Consider the following 16,861-nt stretch of genomic DNA (forward strand, 5'->3'; position numbering starts at 1 on the left):
CCTACTTATTGCCATATTAAAATTATTGTCTCCTCTCTAACTTTTAGCAGGAATTTCGCTCGCACGTGAACAGTTTTGAATTTGACTGTAGTGGTATACCCCAGCCCTGTCTTTTTGCTCATTGTGTAGCATATAGTTTTCCTCACTGTTTTTTTTTTCTATTCCATGATTTGCATCAGACGCTTACTATTGCCGTGGCTGGCTCAACGCCCTTGTCTCATGGGATTCTGTCCCTGCATTAGCTATGCTTGTCACATGCTATGAGATTGTGTCTAATAATGATAATAATAATAATAAGACCTTCTTTCCTCTGGTAGATTCTTTCATTAAATAAGATTACTATTTAAAAGTTATTAGCACTAGCAATGGGGAAATATGAGTTAAGAGTTACTCTTCCACATTCCATTCTCTAAGAACGTAATTTCTACTATGGAATGTTAGTCCCATTTGTTGGTTCTGGTGGTGACAATTAGGCCTCGGCGGGTAATGCTAGCATTGTAACTGGCATTACGAGCATCGTTTTGAGACCTAGCAATGCTCCAGCATTGTACCCGGATTTGGAGCTAAAACAAGCATTAGCGCCCAAAAGTGTCATTTTCTCACTTCATGAGTGTGCATTACTGAATAAAACAGGAGCTCTACAATGTAACGTACACGCTGTACTTTGTACCAGTGGCTTTTGGGCAGTTTTGCTTAAACGTTAGCCTGCGACTTCGCAACATGCGTCTCTTGTTGCGAATCGAGTGGCAGCTGCTAGGTATAGACGTACCACGTTGATGCCAGCATGGGAAACGGAAAGAAATCTTGTCTTTCCTATTCACAGAGTCATGCAGTGCTGGCTTACTTGCACCATGAGTACATCAAATGGAAATGTGTTGGAAGTCTCTGATTCTTCGGAGGAAGAGAGTGAGGAAGATGAGTACGAGACAGAGGAGGATAATAAGGAAGACGAGAACGAGGCAGAGGTGGAGGATGAGCCCGGTGAGGCATGCGCACGACTGCCCAAAGCCAAAGGAGCAAGCATATCGAGGGTTAGTGACATTCCTACTATTGTGACAGTGTGTTCACTGGGTGCCAGTATTATGCCCCATTGTGTTGCTAATGGATTGCTGGAATGAATCACCAAGTCTTGGTGTCTGGACGGATTACCTATACTCGTGCACTAGTTGCCCACTGTGTTGATTGACTCATTCCACGAAGTGATACGTTGACTTATATTGTACTTTTTCATACCACACAATATACTAAATTTCCAAAATAGCATTCCGTATGCACCCTCAAAGTACTTTGAAGACTGTCGACGTAGGGTTCTGATTTACTGTTATTCACTGCTAGTTCATGATAGCAACTTCAGTTCCACATCATTTTGAAATAGCATCACCATAATCTACTTTCAAAGTACTAGGTACTTCCAATAGCAGTATTCAGTGCAGTGTGACTTACATTATGACACAATGCCATATGAGTGGTTAACATTGCCTTTTCAACTAGCATTACAAGTCCAAAGTAGCATTCCGAATAACTAGCAATGCTAAAAGCATTTTGAGCTGAAATAACTAGCATTACCCACTGAGGCCTAGTGACAATAGAGACCAGTTGCACATCTCGCAAAGTACTATCCTCAACACTGCTGGGATGACGGTTACACCATAGTTTAGCGGTTAGAGCATCGATGGCTACAAGCGAAGGTCCCTGGTTTGAGTCCTGGTGGTGACAGCCATTTTTTTCTTCAGACTTTCCCCATCGCCGACTTTCTCTCAAACTAGTGAATATCAAACTTATCGGTTTGGTTTCCTTTTTGTCTTCTTATAATCTTCCCCGTTCCAGGTGTGAGGACTTCCACTGATGAAGATGACTAGGTTCGGAGGAAACTTTTCTTACATTTTCTGCTGTTAGTACTTTTTGAGGAGTTGTGTGTTGCTCCCTACATGGAAACTCGCGCTTTTCCTGCCGACTTGAGAATTTTCACTTGACGTACTGTTGAGAGAAATTTATTCGCAATGCTATGCAAAAGACTTTGCGCAGTACTGCCTGGTGTCCAAGGTCCTCGTCGTTGTATTTTTTTTTGTAGGCGTACAGTGGAACCTGTCTAAGACGACCGCTCAGGGGACCTTCAAAATATGGTCTTTGTTACCAGGTGGTCCCCTTATCCAGGGTCAATTGACTGGAAATACCATCCCTTGGTCCTGGCTCCAGTGATCCTTTAGGACAGGTGGTCGCCTTATCCGAGTGGTCTCCCTGACAGGTTTTACTGTAATAACATAGATGCGCGTAATGGAACATTAATATTGTGCAACACTAATGTTCGGTCCGCTGCTGTCTCTTGATGAATCTTTCCGTTGTTCTAGTTCAGTATCATTAGCTGTAGACCATCGCTATCCATGCCTGTTTGTCCCTTGCCCGCTCAGACGCCAGACCGAGATCCCGCACTGTGGTGAAAGTCATTCCGGCCTCTCTCATGTCCTCCGCAACGCTGGTTGCCAACGTCTTTCTTGGGCGCCATGGCCGGCCTCGGGAGTCTTGGGTCAAGTAGATGTTCATGGCTTTGCGGGCGGGCGTGTTGGGGGACATCCTCAGGATGTGTCCTGTCATTCTCCTCCTTCGCTGTTTAATCAGGGTGGATACTGGGCAGGGTTCACAACGTTCATACAGGCGTTCATTGCTGACTTTGTCTTGCAGCTTGATACCCAGAATGCATCGAAGTTGCTTTCTGTGGAGCACGTCAACCTGGGAGAGGTTTCCCGCCGTCAATCCCCATGCCTCACAGTTGTATAGGAGACTCGGGAGGACAAAGGCATTGTACACTCGTAACCTTCTCGTCTCTGCGATGTGCTCTCTCCTCGGCCACACCGTATACACTTTTAAAACATCAATTATCACGGTGTGCGTTTTTCTTCCCTCTTTTCCAACAAAGCTGCAATGCTATGGAATTGCCTACCGCCTTCTCTTACCGCTATAACCAGCCTCCCCGAATTCAAGCATTCTCTCTATCAGCATTTTCGCCGATATATTTATTACACTGACGGTATCCCAACTCCTTAATTACCAGATTTTGTATGCGTCGATCTATTTCCTTAGCCTATCCTCGATTAACTGCTCCCTCTACATAAAGTTGTCATTTCATTCTTCTTGCAGGAGATCCCCTCGACAGGCCCAAAGCCTTTGGGAAATCCTTTAAAAAAAAATACAAAAATATATACATCCGTCCGAAGGATTTTGACGCTTGACTCATTCGTCTGCCACAGTGTTCCTCCTCCCCAATCAATGATCCAAGTTGCTTCGAAGTCTTCCAATCGTGTGAGTCCGCTGTCAGATGTATCCACTCAGTCTTCGATTGGTTGACATTTAAGGACTACGTACCGAGAGTGTCCGATAGCATAGGCAGACTGGCCTCCAGCCACTTGCGGTCCCTTGAATAGAAATTGATGTCATCGGCATATCTGGTCTCGTGGAGGAGTAGGTTGTCTGTTGCTGGTCTGCTTGGGAAGTTGGCTCTGCACTCACGTAGTGCAGCCTCGAGGTAGCATATAAATAGCACAGGACTGAGGCCATCCCCTTTGTGGGGTACCAATCGTGCTGCGAAACGGTTGCGATGTGGACGACCCAATCGTGACCGTTATTGTTGTATTGTGTAGCAGGTAATGTTTAAGGCAAACTTCGTCAGGACCCGTAATGTTCTTCATGGTGTTCAGGAGCTTATCTCTGTTAATCGTATCAAACGCTTTTGACATGTCTAGGCCGAGGATGTGGCAAGCCCAACGGTACCGTATCGCCTTGGCATGGAGATATCTCTGCGTCCACACTACATCTGCTGTGCTGCGACCAGCTCTGATTGCGTGTCGCCAAGGTTTTTTTTATTTATTTATTTTTTTACTAGCAAACACAGCCCTACTAATAATCAGGGGAAGAGGACAACTGAAATGACACTGGACAACAAGACAAAGGGGAGTAGGGCGATGTGCCGATGTGGTTGGCGAAGCTCAACTGACCGAAGGTACCCGTCCCGGAGACTTGCCTGGAAATACGGCTGAGTACGACCAGAGAGAGGAGTTTTCGTATGTTGTTTAACAGAATGATGGGACGCATGTTAGCGACTGGGCCCTTGGTCTTGTTTGGTTTGTTTAATGGAATTAGCGTTCCTGTACCAATGACGGATGACATATCAGTGCCGTTGTCGATGCAAGTGTTAATGAGGGAGGCGATGATCGGTCCCAGCTCGTCCGTGGCATTTTTGAGCAATTCTCCAGGAACATTGTCTGGTCCACATGCCCTGCGATTCCTCAAGCGAGATGCTGCCTTCGAGATTTCACTAGGTGTGATCGGGTTGTTGAGGTGGCGTGGAGTTAGTGGAGCCACTGGGGTGGTCGCTGGGTCAGCGAACTGGCTTGCAAAATGCTCCCGAACGCGGTCTGCTTTGTCACTGTTCCTGAGCAATGAATGCCCATCCTGGGAGTGAACTGTAAGCGATAGCTTCTCATCTATTCTTTTGTTTGCTTCATCACGTTGAATTCTGCGAATCCTATGCGACAGCTGGTTTCTTTCGTGTTTTTGCGTGGCACAATTGCCTGAGTTGGAGTCAATCAGGATCTTGAGTTTTCTTTAGGCTGCACCTAGTCCTCAGTTATGCAGTAACATGAAAATACATGTACAGACAACCTTCAGGTCGATGATGTCATTATTGTGAAAGAAGAGCTATGATGATGTCATCTCCTAAAAGCGGAAGAAGTTTTGCTTACCTCGCGCGCACACATGATGTACAAGTACTTAGTGCCCGGCACATATGTGTAACGGTTGCTTGCGTATATCGTGTTGGCTGCGCGGTCGTGAAGGTTCAGCCACACAACGGGCGTATAGGCAATGCCCAGCTTGGTCTTGATCTGCTGCGCAAACGCCTGGACGCAACCGTTAGCGAACTGCGCGTTGTCCGGCGGTGTGGCTTGGAACGCCCTGCAGGTCGACACCGCATCCGAAAAGTAGCCTTCCTTGCTGGAATGCATAGTCAGCACCGTTCTAGTGGCGTTGCAATAGTACACTCCAATGCTGGGATCTGAACACACAGCGAACAGGTAGGAACAGCAAGTGAGGGTGTCTTATTTTGTGTTTGTCTCCACATGTCTCTTTGTAGGGCTGTGTTCCCAATAAAAAAAAGACAATCTTCGGAGAGGCAATAGTCTCATTCAGGTTATTTCTAATTAAATTACACTCTAGACATGTTCACTTCCATGGTAATGTCTGCTGCACTGATACTGTTTTTATCGCTAATAGAATGATACTAACACTGAATACAAGTACCGGTATATGAATTACGAACATTCACTCCTAAGTGCAAGAATATGCCAGATAGAGTGATAGTGAGAGAGAGAGAGAGAGAGAGAGAGACAGAGAGAGAGAGAGAGAGAGAGAGAGAGAGAGAGATAGATAGAGAGAGAGAGAGAGAGAGAGAGAGAGAGAGAGAGAGAGAGAGAGAGAGGGAGAGGGAGAGGGAGAGGGAGAGATCGATCGATAAAGAGATAGGAGAGAGAGAGGTCGGTTAATTAAGGAATGCACATAAACAAACTAAAAAAAGTATTTCGAAAAAGCTTGTTGCCACAGCAACGTGAAAACATCTTCAGCCGTACATCATAGCAATCTACTCACTAAATGCCAGAGGCAAGCAGGTCGGATTGCCAACAGTTCCGTTGCAGAATGCGTTCGGGCAGTTCCGAACATTCGGTGGCTCTGGCCTCCATTTATTGCAGGGCCAGTTACATTTGTTCGTGACTGGAGAGAAAAGAAAGAAAAAGCGGGTTGTAGTGTGTGAGTCGGAAGGCACGTTGCTAATACCGATATTATGGATTTGCAGTGAACTTGGGGCGGGAGATTTCCTCAACGTCCTTACTGCACGGCTTCCAACTAATCGTTTATTTTGGACATGAATAGTGGAACCTGCTAGCTTCTTTTGACACCGGAAACTTGGAATTTCAATATAGATCAGTAAATTACAGCTTAGTCATGTACGACGAATAGTCGCCCATCCCCAAACCCGGATTACACCACTATCCCTCTACTGAACTGCTCGTCCGTCTACCGTGTGTGTGTGTGTGTGTGTGTGTGTGTGCGTGTGTGTGTGTGCGCACGCGCGCGCGCGTGTGTGTGTGTTTGTATGACTGTGTGAATGTGTGTAGGACTCAGTGAGCAGTCACGTCTCGATGACCAATCACGATCCCCGTGACCAATCAAACAGTCACAAATCCCCGAAGAGCAGTCATAAAGTCACACACCAGTTTGAATTCCGATGACCAGACACAAACAGCCGCGACTTTCTCTGTGAACGGTCACAGGATCCACGTCAAAATATTACGACTCAACTGTAGGCATTCACGCGATCAGGATACTTTTTCCTTCACAGGTTTCAGAAGTGAGCAAGAAAGATTTCGATCAACTCACGATCTCCGCGTAGTTTACTTGTAGCTCGAGTCTGGTGTGTGTGGACTCCTTTCCAAAACGAAGGGTGGTCGAAAATCTTGCAGGCTTCAGATTGAATCTCTTTTGAGAGGACGTTCTGGCTAGTAGATTGTGCTATTCATCATATTTGAAGAACAAACTTCGTCGTTCAGAAAAGTTATTTCGGAATATTTTCAGTCATGTAAATGTTTGCATGCTGATCTTGCTAGAACGGAAACTGACTTCAACTGATCCAGCGTACAAGCAGCACTTGTTTTGTGTTTTTGGAGAGGATGAGTGACAAGATTACGGAGTCAGAAGTGGACATAGTCGACGATGCAGAGACGAAAATATAATGAAGATGGAAATGAAAATATTCAACTGATCCAGCGTACAAGCAGCACTTGTTTTGTGTTTTTGGAGAGGATGAGTGACAAGATTACGGAGTCAGAAGTGGACATCGTCGACGATGCAGAGACGAAAATATAATGAAGATGGAAATGAAAATAGTTCATCTCCGAGAAGGTACTGAGTACATCAAGCACCTTCGTGTGTGTAGCTCTGTCTTCTTTGTGGCCTCCACAGAAAAACAATGTCCAGCTTGTTACTGCCTCTCAGTTGAAGTCGTTCAGGGAAGACATCTATTCAAGACATCATCGATCCATTCTCAAGAACCATCGTAAGAAATTAAATCAAGTCATGTTATCGATAAGAATGGCGAACTAGACCAGAGAAGTGTGAGTGTCTTGTTTTGACTGCAGGAAACTGTATTTCAATATTCTGGCTCAACGTAGTCCTTACGCAGTTTACTGCTTCGAACACATCTTCATTCCTACTCCCAAATATCTCTGTAAAATGTATTGATGTAACATTATGGTACATGGTCTTTCTCGTTGTGCTGCTATGACGTGTATTATAAGTATATGCATACGAGTACTGTGTACCGTTTACTGTCTCCTTGTCAGTGTTTTTGGGCGATCCTCCACACCTTCATTTGTCCATTACGCTGTCCCCGGGGAAAATCGCGATTCCGCGGCCGCGTTTTTTCCGCGTTTTTTGCGATTTTTTAAAAGACCGGGTTTTCCGCGATTTTCCCGCGTTTTTTGAACTTTTTTTGTTGCACTACACGTACACACAGTGCACTGTTCGGTCAGCAACGTGCATCGTGCACGGCTTTGTACTCAAATAGTCAAATATGACGAGTGCTTACACCAGAGACTTGTAACTGATTGATATCACTACACACTCACTGAAAATTGCCTCATATCAACTGCCAACTTGCCGCATCATAAAATATTCACCGCATATTTGCAGCATATTTACCGCAAATTCACCGCAAATTATGCCATATGCCGCGTTTTTCCACGCGTTTTTTGCGATTTTTTTCCGCGATTTTCCCCGGGGACAGATTACGTATTTTCCTTCTAATTATTGATTTTATAGAAATATTCACTCACTACAACTTCTTGCGATTGCTGGTGCAAATGCAGCCTCCGATGCCTGCTTGTTAGTGAGGGTGCACCAGACATGTATCGATATGTATGTCTGACGAGATGTTCTTGAACTGGCATGCTGCTTTGACAAGAACTTGGGTTAGATAAGGTTTAGAATTGGGTGCTCAATGGCCTGGAGGAATTAAGCATGTTTGCGATCAGTGTCACCAAGACTACGGTTCTTCCGTTTACGCATCTCTTCTTGGCTTGTGGATTGGTTGAAATAAGATAAAAATAATAATACAGAAATACTTGTGTCCAAGTGTCGTCATGAACACAAGTTCTACCTCCGTAATGGGCCATTCACACTACGCCCGAAACGTGGCGTACGTGACGTTTTCGTCCGGATAGCCATGACAACATGGAACGTGGCGGGAAAATCGTATTCCTGATACGAAAACGTAGACGACGTATCCAGACCCCTGTACCGAGTTTCGTTCTATCGTTCCCAGCAGTTTGTGTCCAAAAGAAGCTGTACACACAGCTGTACGAGTAACGTGTACGTGCCTGTGTGAATGCACCTGCATGAAAACGACGTCTGCCAGCACGTCGTGTTCCAGAACGTGACGCGTATTGTAACGTAGTATGAATAGGCTATAACTTTGTCCGCTGGTCACGTGAATCTAGCTGGTAGTCCCGCTGCCTATTTGTGTGTGTGTGTGTGCGTGCGTGTGTGTGTGTGTGTGTGTGGATGTGTGTGTGTGTGTGTGTGTGTGTGTGTGTTTGGCCTCACCGTCAGTGCCACCAAAACCAAGTTCATGGTCTCTGGCCCCAACATCTCTAACGACGGTCTAGAGCCGCTCGCGATTCGAACTATGGAGATTGCCCATGTGTCGTCTTTTCGTTACCTTGGATCCAACATACACAGCAACGGCCGATGTCATGATGATGTCACATCCCGGATTGCACAAGCTGCCAAATCGTTTGGCGCTCTGAAGAAATCGATATTCCACGATGTAACACTGACAATATCCATCAAACGGTCAGTGTACAATGCTTGTGTGCTGTCGACTCTGCTCTATGGGTCCGAATGCTGGGTACCGCTACAGGCTGATGTTCATGCGTTGTCTGTCTTTCATCTCCGTTGTGTCCGCACCATTCTGGGCATCAGTCGTCAAGATGTATGGAATGACAGGATAACTAATGTTGAAGTTCTGGAGCGCTGGGGAGATACCTTGGACATGGAGTGTCGTCTCAGCAGACGTCGCCTTGAGTGGCTTGGTCATGTGGCAAGGATGGAGGATGAGCGCATCCCGAAGGCTCTACTGTTCGGTCGTTTCCAAACAAGAGACCTGCCCATGGTCCGCGGAAAAGGTGGCGAGACTGTGTTTCGGAGTGACGTCAAACCACTTGACGACTGGTATGAAGTGGCCACCTCTTCTCGCTCCAAATGGCGCCAGGCTTACCGTTGTCTGCCAGACAAGCAGAACAGACCTCGACCATCACCGGTTGTGTGCCAAACTTGTCACCGCTCCTTCAGTCGTGTAAGTGACAGGAAGCGACACAAGTGTACAGCTACGCGTGCCCTACCCGTAAGCCAACAGCCAGGAAGCTGTCACTGCAATCAGTGCGACAGACGGTTCCGGAGCAAGGGTGGATTTGCCCGACACAAGTGCTCGCCAGCAACATCACCAGCAGAGGCATCTTCTGACACACTTGAGTCACCGGTTACAAACATATGTCCTGCGAACGCTGCAGCTTCCACTGCGCCCGCTGCAACCGCTGTGTGCTATGGCGCCAAGGCATGAAACGTCACAAGTGCAGCCGTGGCTCGGCCAGAGCAACCAACACAGACAGTAGCTCCTTCTGCATCGTTTGCTATTGCAGTCGGCGTTTCAGTAGACCACAGGACCTATCCCGTCATCGCCCCTACTGTTCCGAACCTGCTCAACCCCCCATGGGGTCTGCATAGCCAGAATATGGCAGCGCGTCCAAGGTCCAAGGTGTGTGTGTGTGTGTGTGTGTGTGTGTGTGTGTGTGGCGGTCAATTCTTCAGCCTTGCGAAGCTGTTGAATTGTGCAATCCCAGCACAAGCTGCTATGGCTTCTGCTGTAGCATCGCTATCATCGCCTCCGGCGATGGGCGTCCAATGGTCCAATGGTGTGTGAGTAAGTGTGCGCACGCATGTGTGATTGTGTGTGTGTTTGTGTGCATGCGTGAGAAAGAGATTGCGTGTGTGTGTGTGTGAGAGAGAGAGAGAATGTGTGTGTGAGAGAGATGTAGAGAATGAGTGTGTGTGTGTGTGTGTGTGTGTGTGTGTGTGTGTGTGTGTGTGTGTGTGTGTGTGTGAGAGAGAGAGAGAGAGAGAATGTGTGTTTGTGAGAGAGATGTAGAGAATGAGTGTGTGTGTGTGTGTGTGTGTGTGTGTGTGTGTGTGTGCGTTCGTGGATGTGTGTGTGTGTGTGTATGTGTGTGTATGTGTGTGTGTGTGATTTAGAGAATGAATGTGTGTGTGTGTGAGAGAGAGATGTAGAGAATGTGTGTGTGTGTGTGTGTGTGTTTGTGTGTGTGTGTGTGTGCGCGTGTATGTGTGTGTGTGTGCGTGTGTTTGCGCGTCTACGCGCGTGTGGGTGTATGTGTATGTGAGAAAAGAGAGAGTGTGGGTGTATGTGTGTGTGTAATGGTGTGGGCATGTGTGGATTTGGCATTTAAGTCCCCAGCTCTATTCTATGTCATTCACACTGGAACTGCTGCTGCATAGCCCCAAGTCTGAAGACTTGGCAACTTCACGCCTGCACCTGACTCTTGCGCTATGATACGCGTCGCCTATGATACCCCTCAGAATTTCCCACCTTACTCGCCCTTATGTTCAGGCTGCCCGTTCAGGAGCCATCAGTTGCCTGACGATCGTAGTAATACGTGAAACTCAGAGTTGTGACAAAGCTTCCAATCTCCCTTGTAATACAGAGATACCTATATTCTGCCTGTGACTACTCACAGAGAAAGAGTGGTCGCAACTGTACATTCCGCATGTAATTGTTCGCATGGAATTATAGTGGTCACAACTGTATTCTGTGACTGCTCATAGGGAATTATAGTTTCCACAGCAAATTCTGCAGTACGAAGCACTCTGCGAGCAGTCACGAACTGTGTACTTTACACATGTACCTGTATGGTGATTTGTGACTGGTCATGCGCCATTGTGACTGGTAAACTAATTTGTGACTGGTCATGGGGGGTTAATGACTGTTTGACTGGTCACACGGGGATCGTGATTGGTCATGGGGCCTTAACTGGTTACTGAGTCCTACATATATGTGTGTGTGTGTGTGTCTGTGTGTGTGTTAGTGTAGACACACACACAAACACAGGTAGGACACATTTCTAGAACCATCATCAGCTGAGATGCTGTGGCGAAGTCGCGGACTTGCCGCGCGGCGCTGCACTGGCACTAGCGACTCACGCTGCAAACGTATTTAGAAAATATGCCCACTCACGCTCGTATACTTGTGTTCATTAGAAAACCTCCCTGGAATCATATGCATAACCTCTATAAGAAGACTATAATCGAGTGAGACCCGGGAAAGAACTGTACATGCATTGCTGGTTACACTGAAGAGGGCATTTCTTGTGTTAGGAAAATCACCAAACGGCCAGGCCACCAGGTTCCAGGTGTGCAACACCATTTTGGCGATGTGAAACTCACTAGCCATCCCGCGGAAATTTGCTTGAATAACCGGGTCCACAGAAAACGTGTAGTGGCGACCGGGGTAGGTGAAGGCCGAGCAAAGTCTATGGTCGTGAATCAACGGGTTGCCGGTCAAGTAAACAGTGCTGGAAGGAACAGAGGGCAAGGAAAATACTATTAACGTTATGTCTCTCAGAATTTGGAGACCAGCAACAACAAGATATGTCTGTCTTCTGCTTCTTGTTATTTACTTGAAAAGCACATAGCAACCAGGCACGCAAACAAAGGAAAGAGAGTAAGCGGAGACGATAGAGATACAGAGGGAGAGATAGATAGATAGATAGATAGATAGAGATAGATAGATAGAGATAGGGAGAGAGAGAGGGAGAGAGAGAGAGAGAGAGAGAGAGAGAGAGAGAGAGAGGGAGAGAGAGAGATACAGAGAGAAATGAGTAGAGAAAGAGATGGAGAGAGAGAGAGAGAGAGAGAGAGAGAGAGGGGGGGGGAGAGAGAGAGGGGGAGAGAGAGAGAGATACAGAGAGAAATGAGTAGAGAAACAGAGAGTAGGGAGTATGATTTTTTGAGGACTACATGTAGAAATTGAACGGTAGTCGGCACACTGACAGAACGTAGCCATTCAGCCGAGGCTGCAGGCACTCCACCGACCAAGAGGTTTCAGTATCGGCAGTATGGAGAGTAACGCACCTAACATGGAACAAAGCTAACGTATTGGAACAATGCTTTCTTGCATATTCACAACTATTAATTTTATGATTTATGCGGAAGCTTTGCATGTGGAACAAATATAATGGAATAGCTGTTGGTTAGAAGAGGATGTGACGATGATAAATGTACCAAGCTGCATCAGGGGCATCGACCGTTAGAAGGTCCAATAGCCCATTGAACTCCCCTCTTCCGAGAAAGCCGCTTCACTAGTTTTGTCAGTGATCAAGACCATGCAGAACAAGTACAAGTGTGCATCTGTGTGTGTGTGTTTGTGTGCGTGTGTATGTGTGTGTGTGTGTGTGTGCGTGCGTGTGTGTGTGTGTGTGTGTGTGTGTGTGTGTCTTCTTTCATTCTCCTGGGTGGTTACCAACAGCCAGTGTATGCCGGAGTATGTGGTGTGGTGTGTGTGTGTGTAAAAAGAAAAAATGGAAGAAATGAAAAAAATGAGAAATAGGGATTCACTGGCCATAAAAAGCCGCTTCAATCAGCTGTGTGGTGGATACCAGGCTAAAATTAGTGGCGGTCAATTCATCAGCCTTGCAAGCTGTTGAATGGTGTAATCCCAGCACAAGTTGCTATGTCTAACATAGCTGTTCGCTATCATCGCTTTCGCGATGGGCAAGTCTGAGGAGGTGAGGAGGTGTGTGTGTGTACACACACAGTCATACACACTCGCATATACATGTACACACACACACGTACACACACCTGGCACGACACACCTTTGACCTTTGACGCCCATCGCCGGAGGCGATGATAGCAATGCTAAGGCAGAAGCCATAGCAACTTGTGCTGGGATTGCACCATTCAACAGCTTGCAAGGCAGGAAGAATTGACCGTCACTATTCAGCCTGGTCTACACCATACAGCTATTTTGAAGTGACTTTTACGACACACACACACACCATGTACCATGCACCACACACACACACACACACACACACACACACACACACACACACACACACACACACACACACACACACACACACACACGCACACACACACACGCACACACGCACACACACACACCACACCACACACACAAACTTAAGACACACACACACACACAAACACAAACAGACACACACATACACACAACCACGGCACACACACACACACACACACACACACACACACACACACACTCACATAGACGTACACACATCGCATACATTCCCTTCCATGTAATTTTGCGACACCGCCCGTTTGGTTCTGCGAATTCAAATAAAACCGTACCTATACACACCCACCCACTCACCCATGCACACATAATTATAATACAGCAAAACCTGTCAAGGCGACCACTCGGATAAGGCGACCACCTGTCCTAGAAGACCACTGCAACCAGGACTAAGGGATGCTATTTGCAGTCAAGTGGTCCTGGCCTGGATAAGGCGACCACCTGATGACAGAGACCACATATTGAAGGTCCCTTGAACGGTAGTCTTAGACAGGTTTCACTGTATTAAAACACACACACACTTACACACATGAAACACGAGCCCACACGCAAACCTCCACGTCTTTAGCTCGCAGCGCTTACCATGAGCTCCCCAGTCCATTGAAAACGTTGTGTGGAATGGTGCGGATGTGGTTGTTTGAAAGATCCCTGGAAGATAACAATCAGGAGACATTGAAAGATTATGCAATGACTGCCATAGCACCGCCGACAACACGTTCTACAGTAAAACCTGTCAAGGCGACCACTCGGATAAGGCGACCACCTGTCCAAGAAGACCACTGAAACCAAGGGATGCTATTTCCAGTCCAACGACCCTGGATAAGGAAACCACCTGGTAACCTCTTGATATTTGTACTCTGTACTGTTGAGGCAACGAAGTTAAAAAATATAAACCAAACCAAACCAGAGACCACATTTCGAAGGTTCCATGAGCGGTTGTTTTAGACAGGTTTTACTGTTCTTTCGATTTGGCGTAGACAGGGATTGGCTAGATTATGCCCAGGGGAAAGAGAAAGGAGGCAACAGAGGAGTTATGCCATCTCTATCATACCAGTAGCACCAAGATCCTAAGGGGGCAGACTACCCAAAATTCGCTGAAAAATGGAATTTGTAAATTCATACTGAGTGCTACGTCAGTTGAAAGAGCATGAATAGCTGCAAATTCTCTGAAAATTGTGTCCCGATCTGACCGGCCGTTCAAGAGTTATGGCCGAAAATGTGCCCTTGCAAGGAAAGATTTTTTTGTTGCACGCTGTCATTTGTTGGCAGCACTGTATTTGAATGTGAGCAGACCGTGCGCAACTTGTCGTATCATGGAAACACGCGAAAGTGTGCAGAATTGTCCAAAAAAGTCCAAAAATCACGTTAAAAACCACGTATTGGGCTCGCCCGCCGCCGTGTAGCAGGACTTTTGCCAGCACCCTCGTGACGTTGCAGATAATTATGTGGCTTGATTATTGTAGTTGACGTTGATTTTGTGACTTTGGCAAGTTTGAGTCGTGTCAAGAAGTCAGGTAGGATTCAGTACTAGTAGTCACTACTAGGCAGTAGTGAAACGTGAGTGGTAGTCTTTGCCGGTTTCTGAGGGCATCCTGGATTTGGTGTGCAGCGCTGTGGAAATGGCTTGCTGTGGAGGTCCCAGCACTGGATGTTGCATCAAAGGTACGACCTTGTAGCACGTGCTAAACCTAAAAAAAATCAAAAATTGACTTGGGTCTGTGGGAGTCTGTGAGAGAACGCCCACTCGTTCCGTTGTGACAGATTCCAGGGCCACGTTGAGGGGCCCTACCCCACCACCCATGGCTGCTTCTGGACTTGTTTTAGGTTTGGGTCCCGCGCACGGACAGAATGGGCACGAAAATGTGAGAAAAATTGTAAATGCATTTGTTTGGCTCTTGGGTGGCTCGCACACCGTGGCACTATGCCGGAAATTTGAGTTTTTCCGGCCTGGAAAGCCTGTCAGTGAGGCGCAAGAACTTGTAAATCATGTCCTGAGGGCCAGCATAGTGGCAGGAGTGTGTGGTCAAAATTTCACTCAAATCCACTGAGAAACACCAAAGTTACGGTCAATTGAATGCCATATGAAATGTATGGGTAGGCTGCCCCCTTAAGGGGGCACATCACCCAAAATTCGCTGAAAAATCGAATTTGTAAATTCATATTGAGTGCTACGTCAGTTGAAAGAGCATGAATAGCTGCAAATTCTCTGAAAACTGTGTCCCTATCTGACCAGCCGTTCAAGAGTTATGGCCGAAAATGTGCCCTTGCGAGGAAAGATTTTTTTGTTGCATGCTGTCATTTGTTGGCAGCACTGTATTTGAATGTGAGCAGACCGTGCGCAACTTGTCGTATTATGGAAACACGCAAAAGTGTGCAGAATTTTGCCCCAAGTCCAAAAAAGTCCAAAAAATCACGTTAAAAAACCACGTATTGGGCTGCACGGCGGCGGGCAAAGCCCGCCGCCGTGCAGCAGGACTTTTGCCAGCACCCTCGTGACGTTGCAGATATGTGGCTTGATTATTGTAGTTGACGTTGATTTAGTGACTTTGGCAAGTTTGAGTCGTGTCAAGAAGTCAGGTGGGATTCAGTACTAGGCAGTAGTGAAACGTGAGTGGCAGTCTTTGCCGGTTTCTGAGGGCATCCTGGATTTGGTGTGCAGCGCTGTGGAAATGGCTTGCTGTGGAGGTCCCAGCACTGGATGTTGTATCAAAGGTACGACCTCGTAGCACGTGCTAAACCTAAAAAAATTCAAAAATTGACTTGGGTCTGTGGGAGTCCGCGAGAGAACGCCCACCCGTTCCGTTGTGACAGATTCCAGGGCCACGTTGAGGGGCCCTACCCCACCACCCATGGCTGCTTCTGGACTTGTTTTAGGTTTGGGTCCCGCGCACGGACAGAATGGGCACGAAAATGTGAAAAAAATGTAAATGCATTTGTTTGGCTCCTGGGTGGCTCGCACGCCGTAGCACTATGCCGGAAATTTGAGTTTTTCCGGCCTGGAAAGCCTGTCAGTGAGGCGCAAGAACTTGTAAATCATGTCCTGAGGGCCAGCATAGTGGCAGGAGTGTGTGGTCAAAATTTCACTCAAATCCACTGAGAAACACCAAAGTTACGGTCAATTGAATGCCATATGAAATGTATGGGTAGGCTGCCCCCTTAAGGGGGCACATCACCCAAAATTCGCTGAAAAATCGAATTTGTAAATTCATATTGAGTGCTACGTCAGTTGAAAGAGCATGAATAGCTGCAAATTCTCTGAAAACTGTGTCCCTATCTGACCAGCCGTTCAAGAGTTATGGCCGAAAATGTGCCCTTGCGAGGAAAGATTTTTTTGTTGCATGCTGTCATTTGTTGGCAGCACTGTATTTGAATGTGAGCAGACCGTGCGCAACTTGTCGTATTATGGAAACACGCAAAAGTGTGCAGAATTTTGCCCCAAGTCCAAAAAAGTCCAAAAAATCACGTTAAAAAACCACGTATTGGGCTGCACGGCGGCGGGCAAAGCCCGCCGCCGTGCAGCAGGACTTTTGCCAGCACCCTCGTGACGTTGCAGATATGTGGCTTGATTATTGTAGTTGACGTTGATTTAGTGACTTTGGCAAGTTTGAGTCGTGTCAAGAAGTCAGG

The 16,861-nt window shown here is 46.8% G+C and overlaps 1 protein-coding gene across 1 annotated transcript in view; it reads right to left on the reverse strand.

The window, feature by feature from the left end:
- The window catches only part of LOC135821125 (uncharacterized), a 62,438-nt gene that overhangs the window by 7,609 nt on the left and 37,968 nt on the right, over positions 1–16,861 (reverse strand). Inside the window, exons 11-14 of the mRNA XM_065334190.1 lie at positions 13,817–13,882; positions 11,563–11,690; positions 5,638–5,760; positions 4,737–5,047 (exon numbers count right to left, since the gene is read on the reverse strand). Coding sequence (XP_065190262.1) covers positions 4,737–5,047; positions 5,638–5,760; positions 11,563–11,690; positions 13,817–13,882 — 628 coding nt within the window. The remainder of the gene's footprint in view (positions 1–4,736; positions 5,048–5,637; positions 5,761–11,562; positions 11,691–13,816; positions 13,883–16,861) is intronic.

Source organism: Sycon ciliatum, chromosome 7 (genome assembly GCF_964019385.1).
Source record: "Sycon ciliatum chromosome 7, ocSycCili1.1, whole genome shotgun sequence".
Lineage (NCBI taxonomy): Eukaryota > Metazoa > Porifera > Calcarea > Leucosolenida > Sycettidae > Sycon > Sycon ciliatum.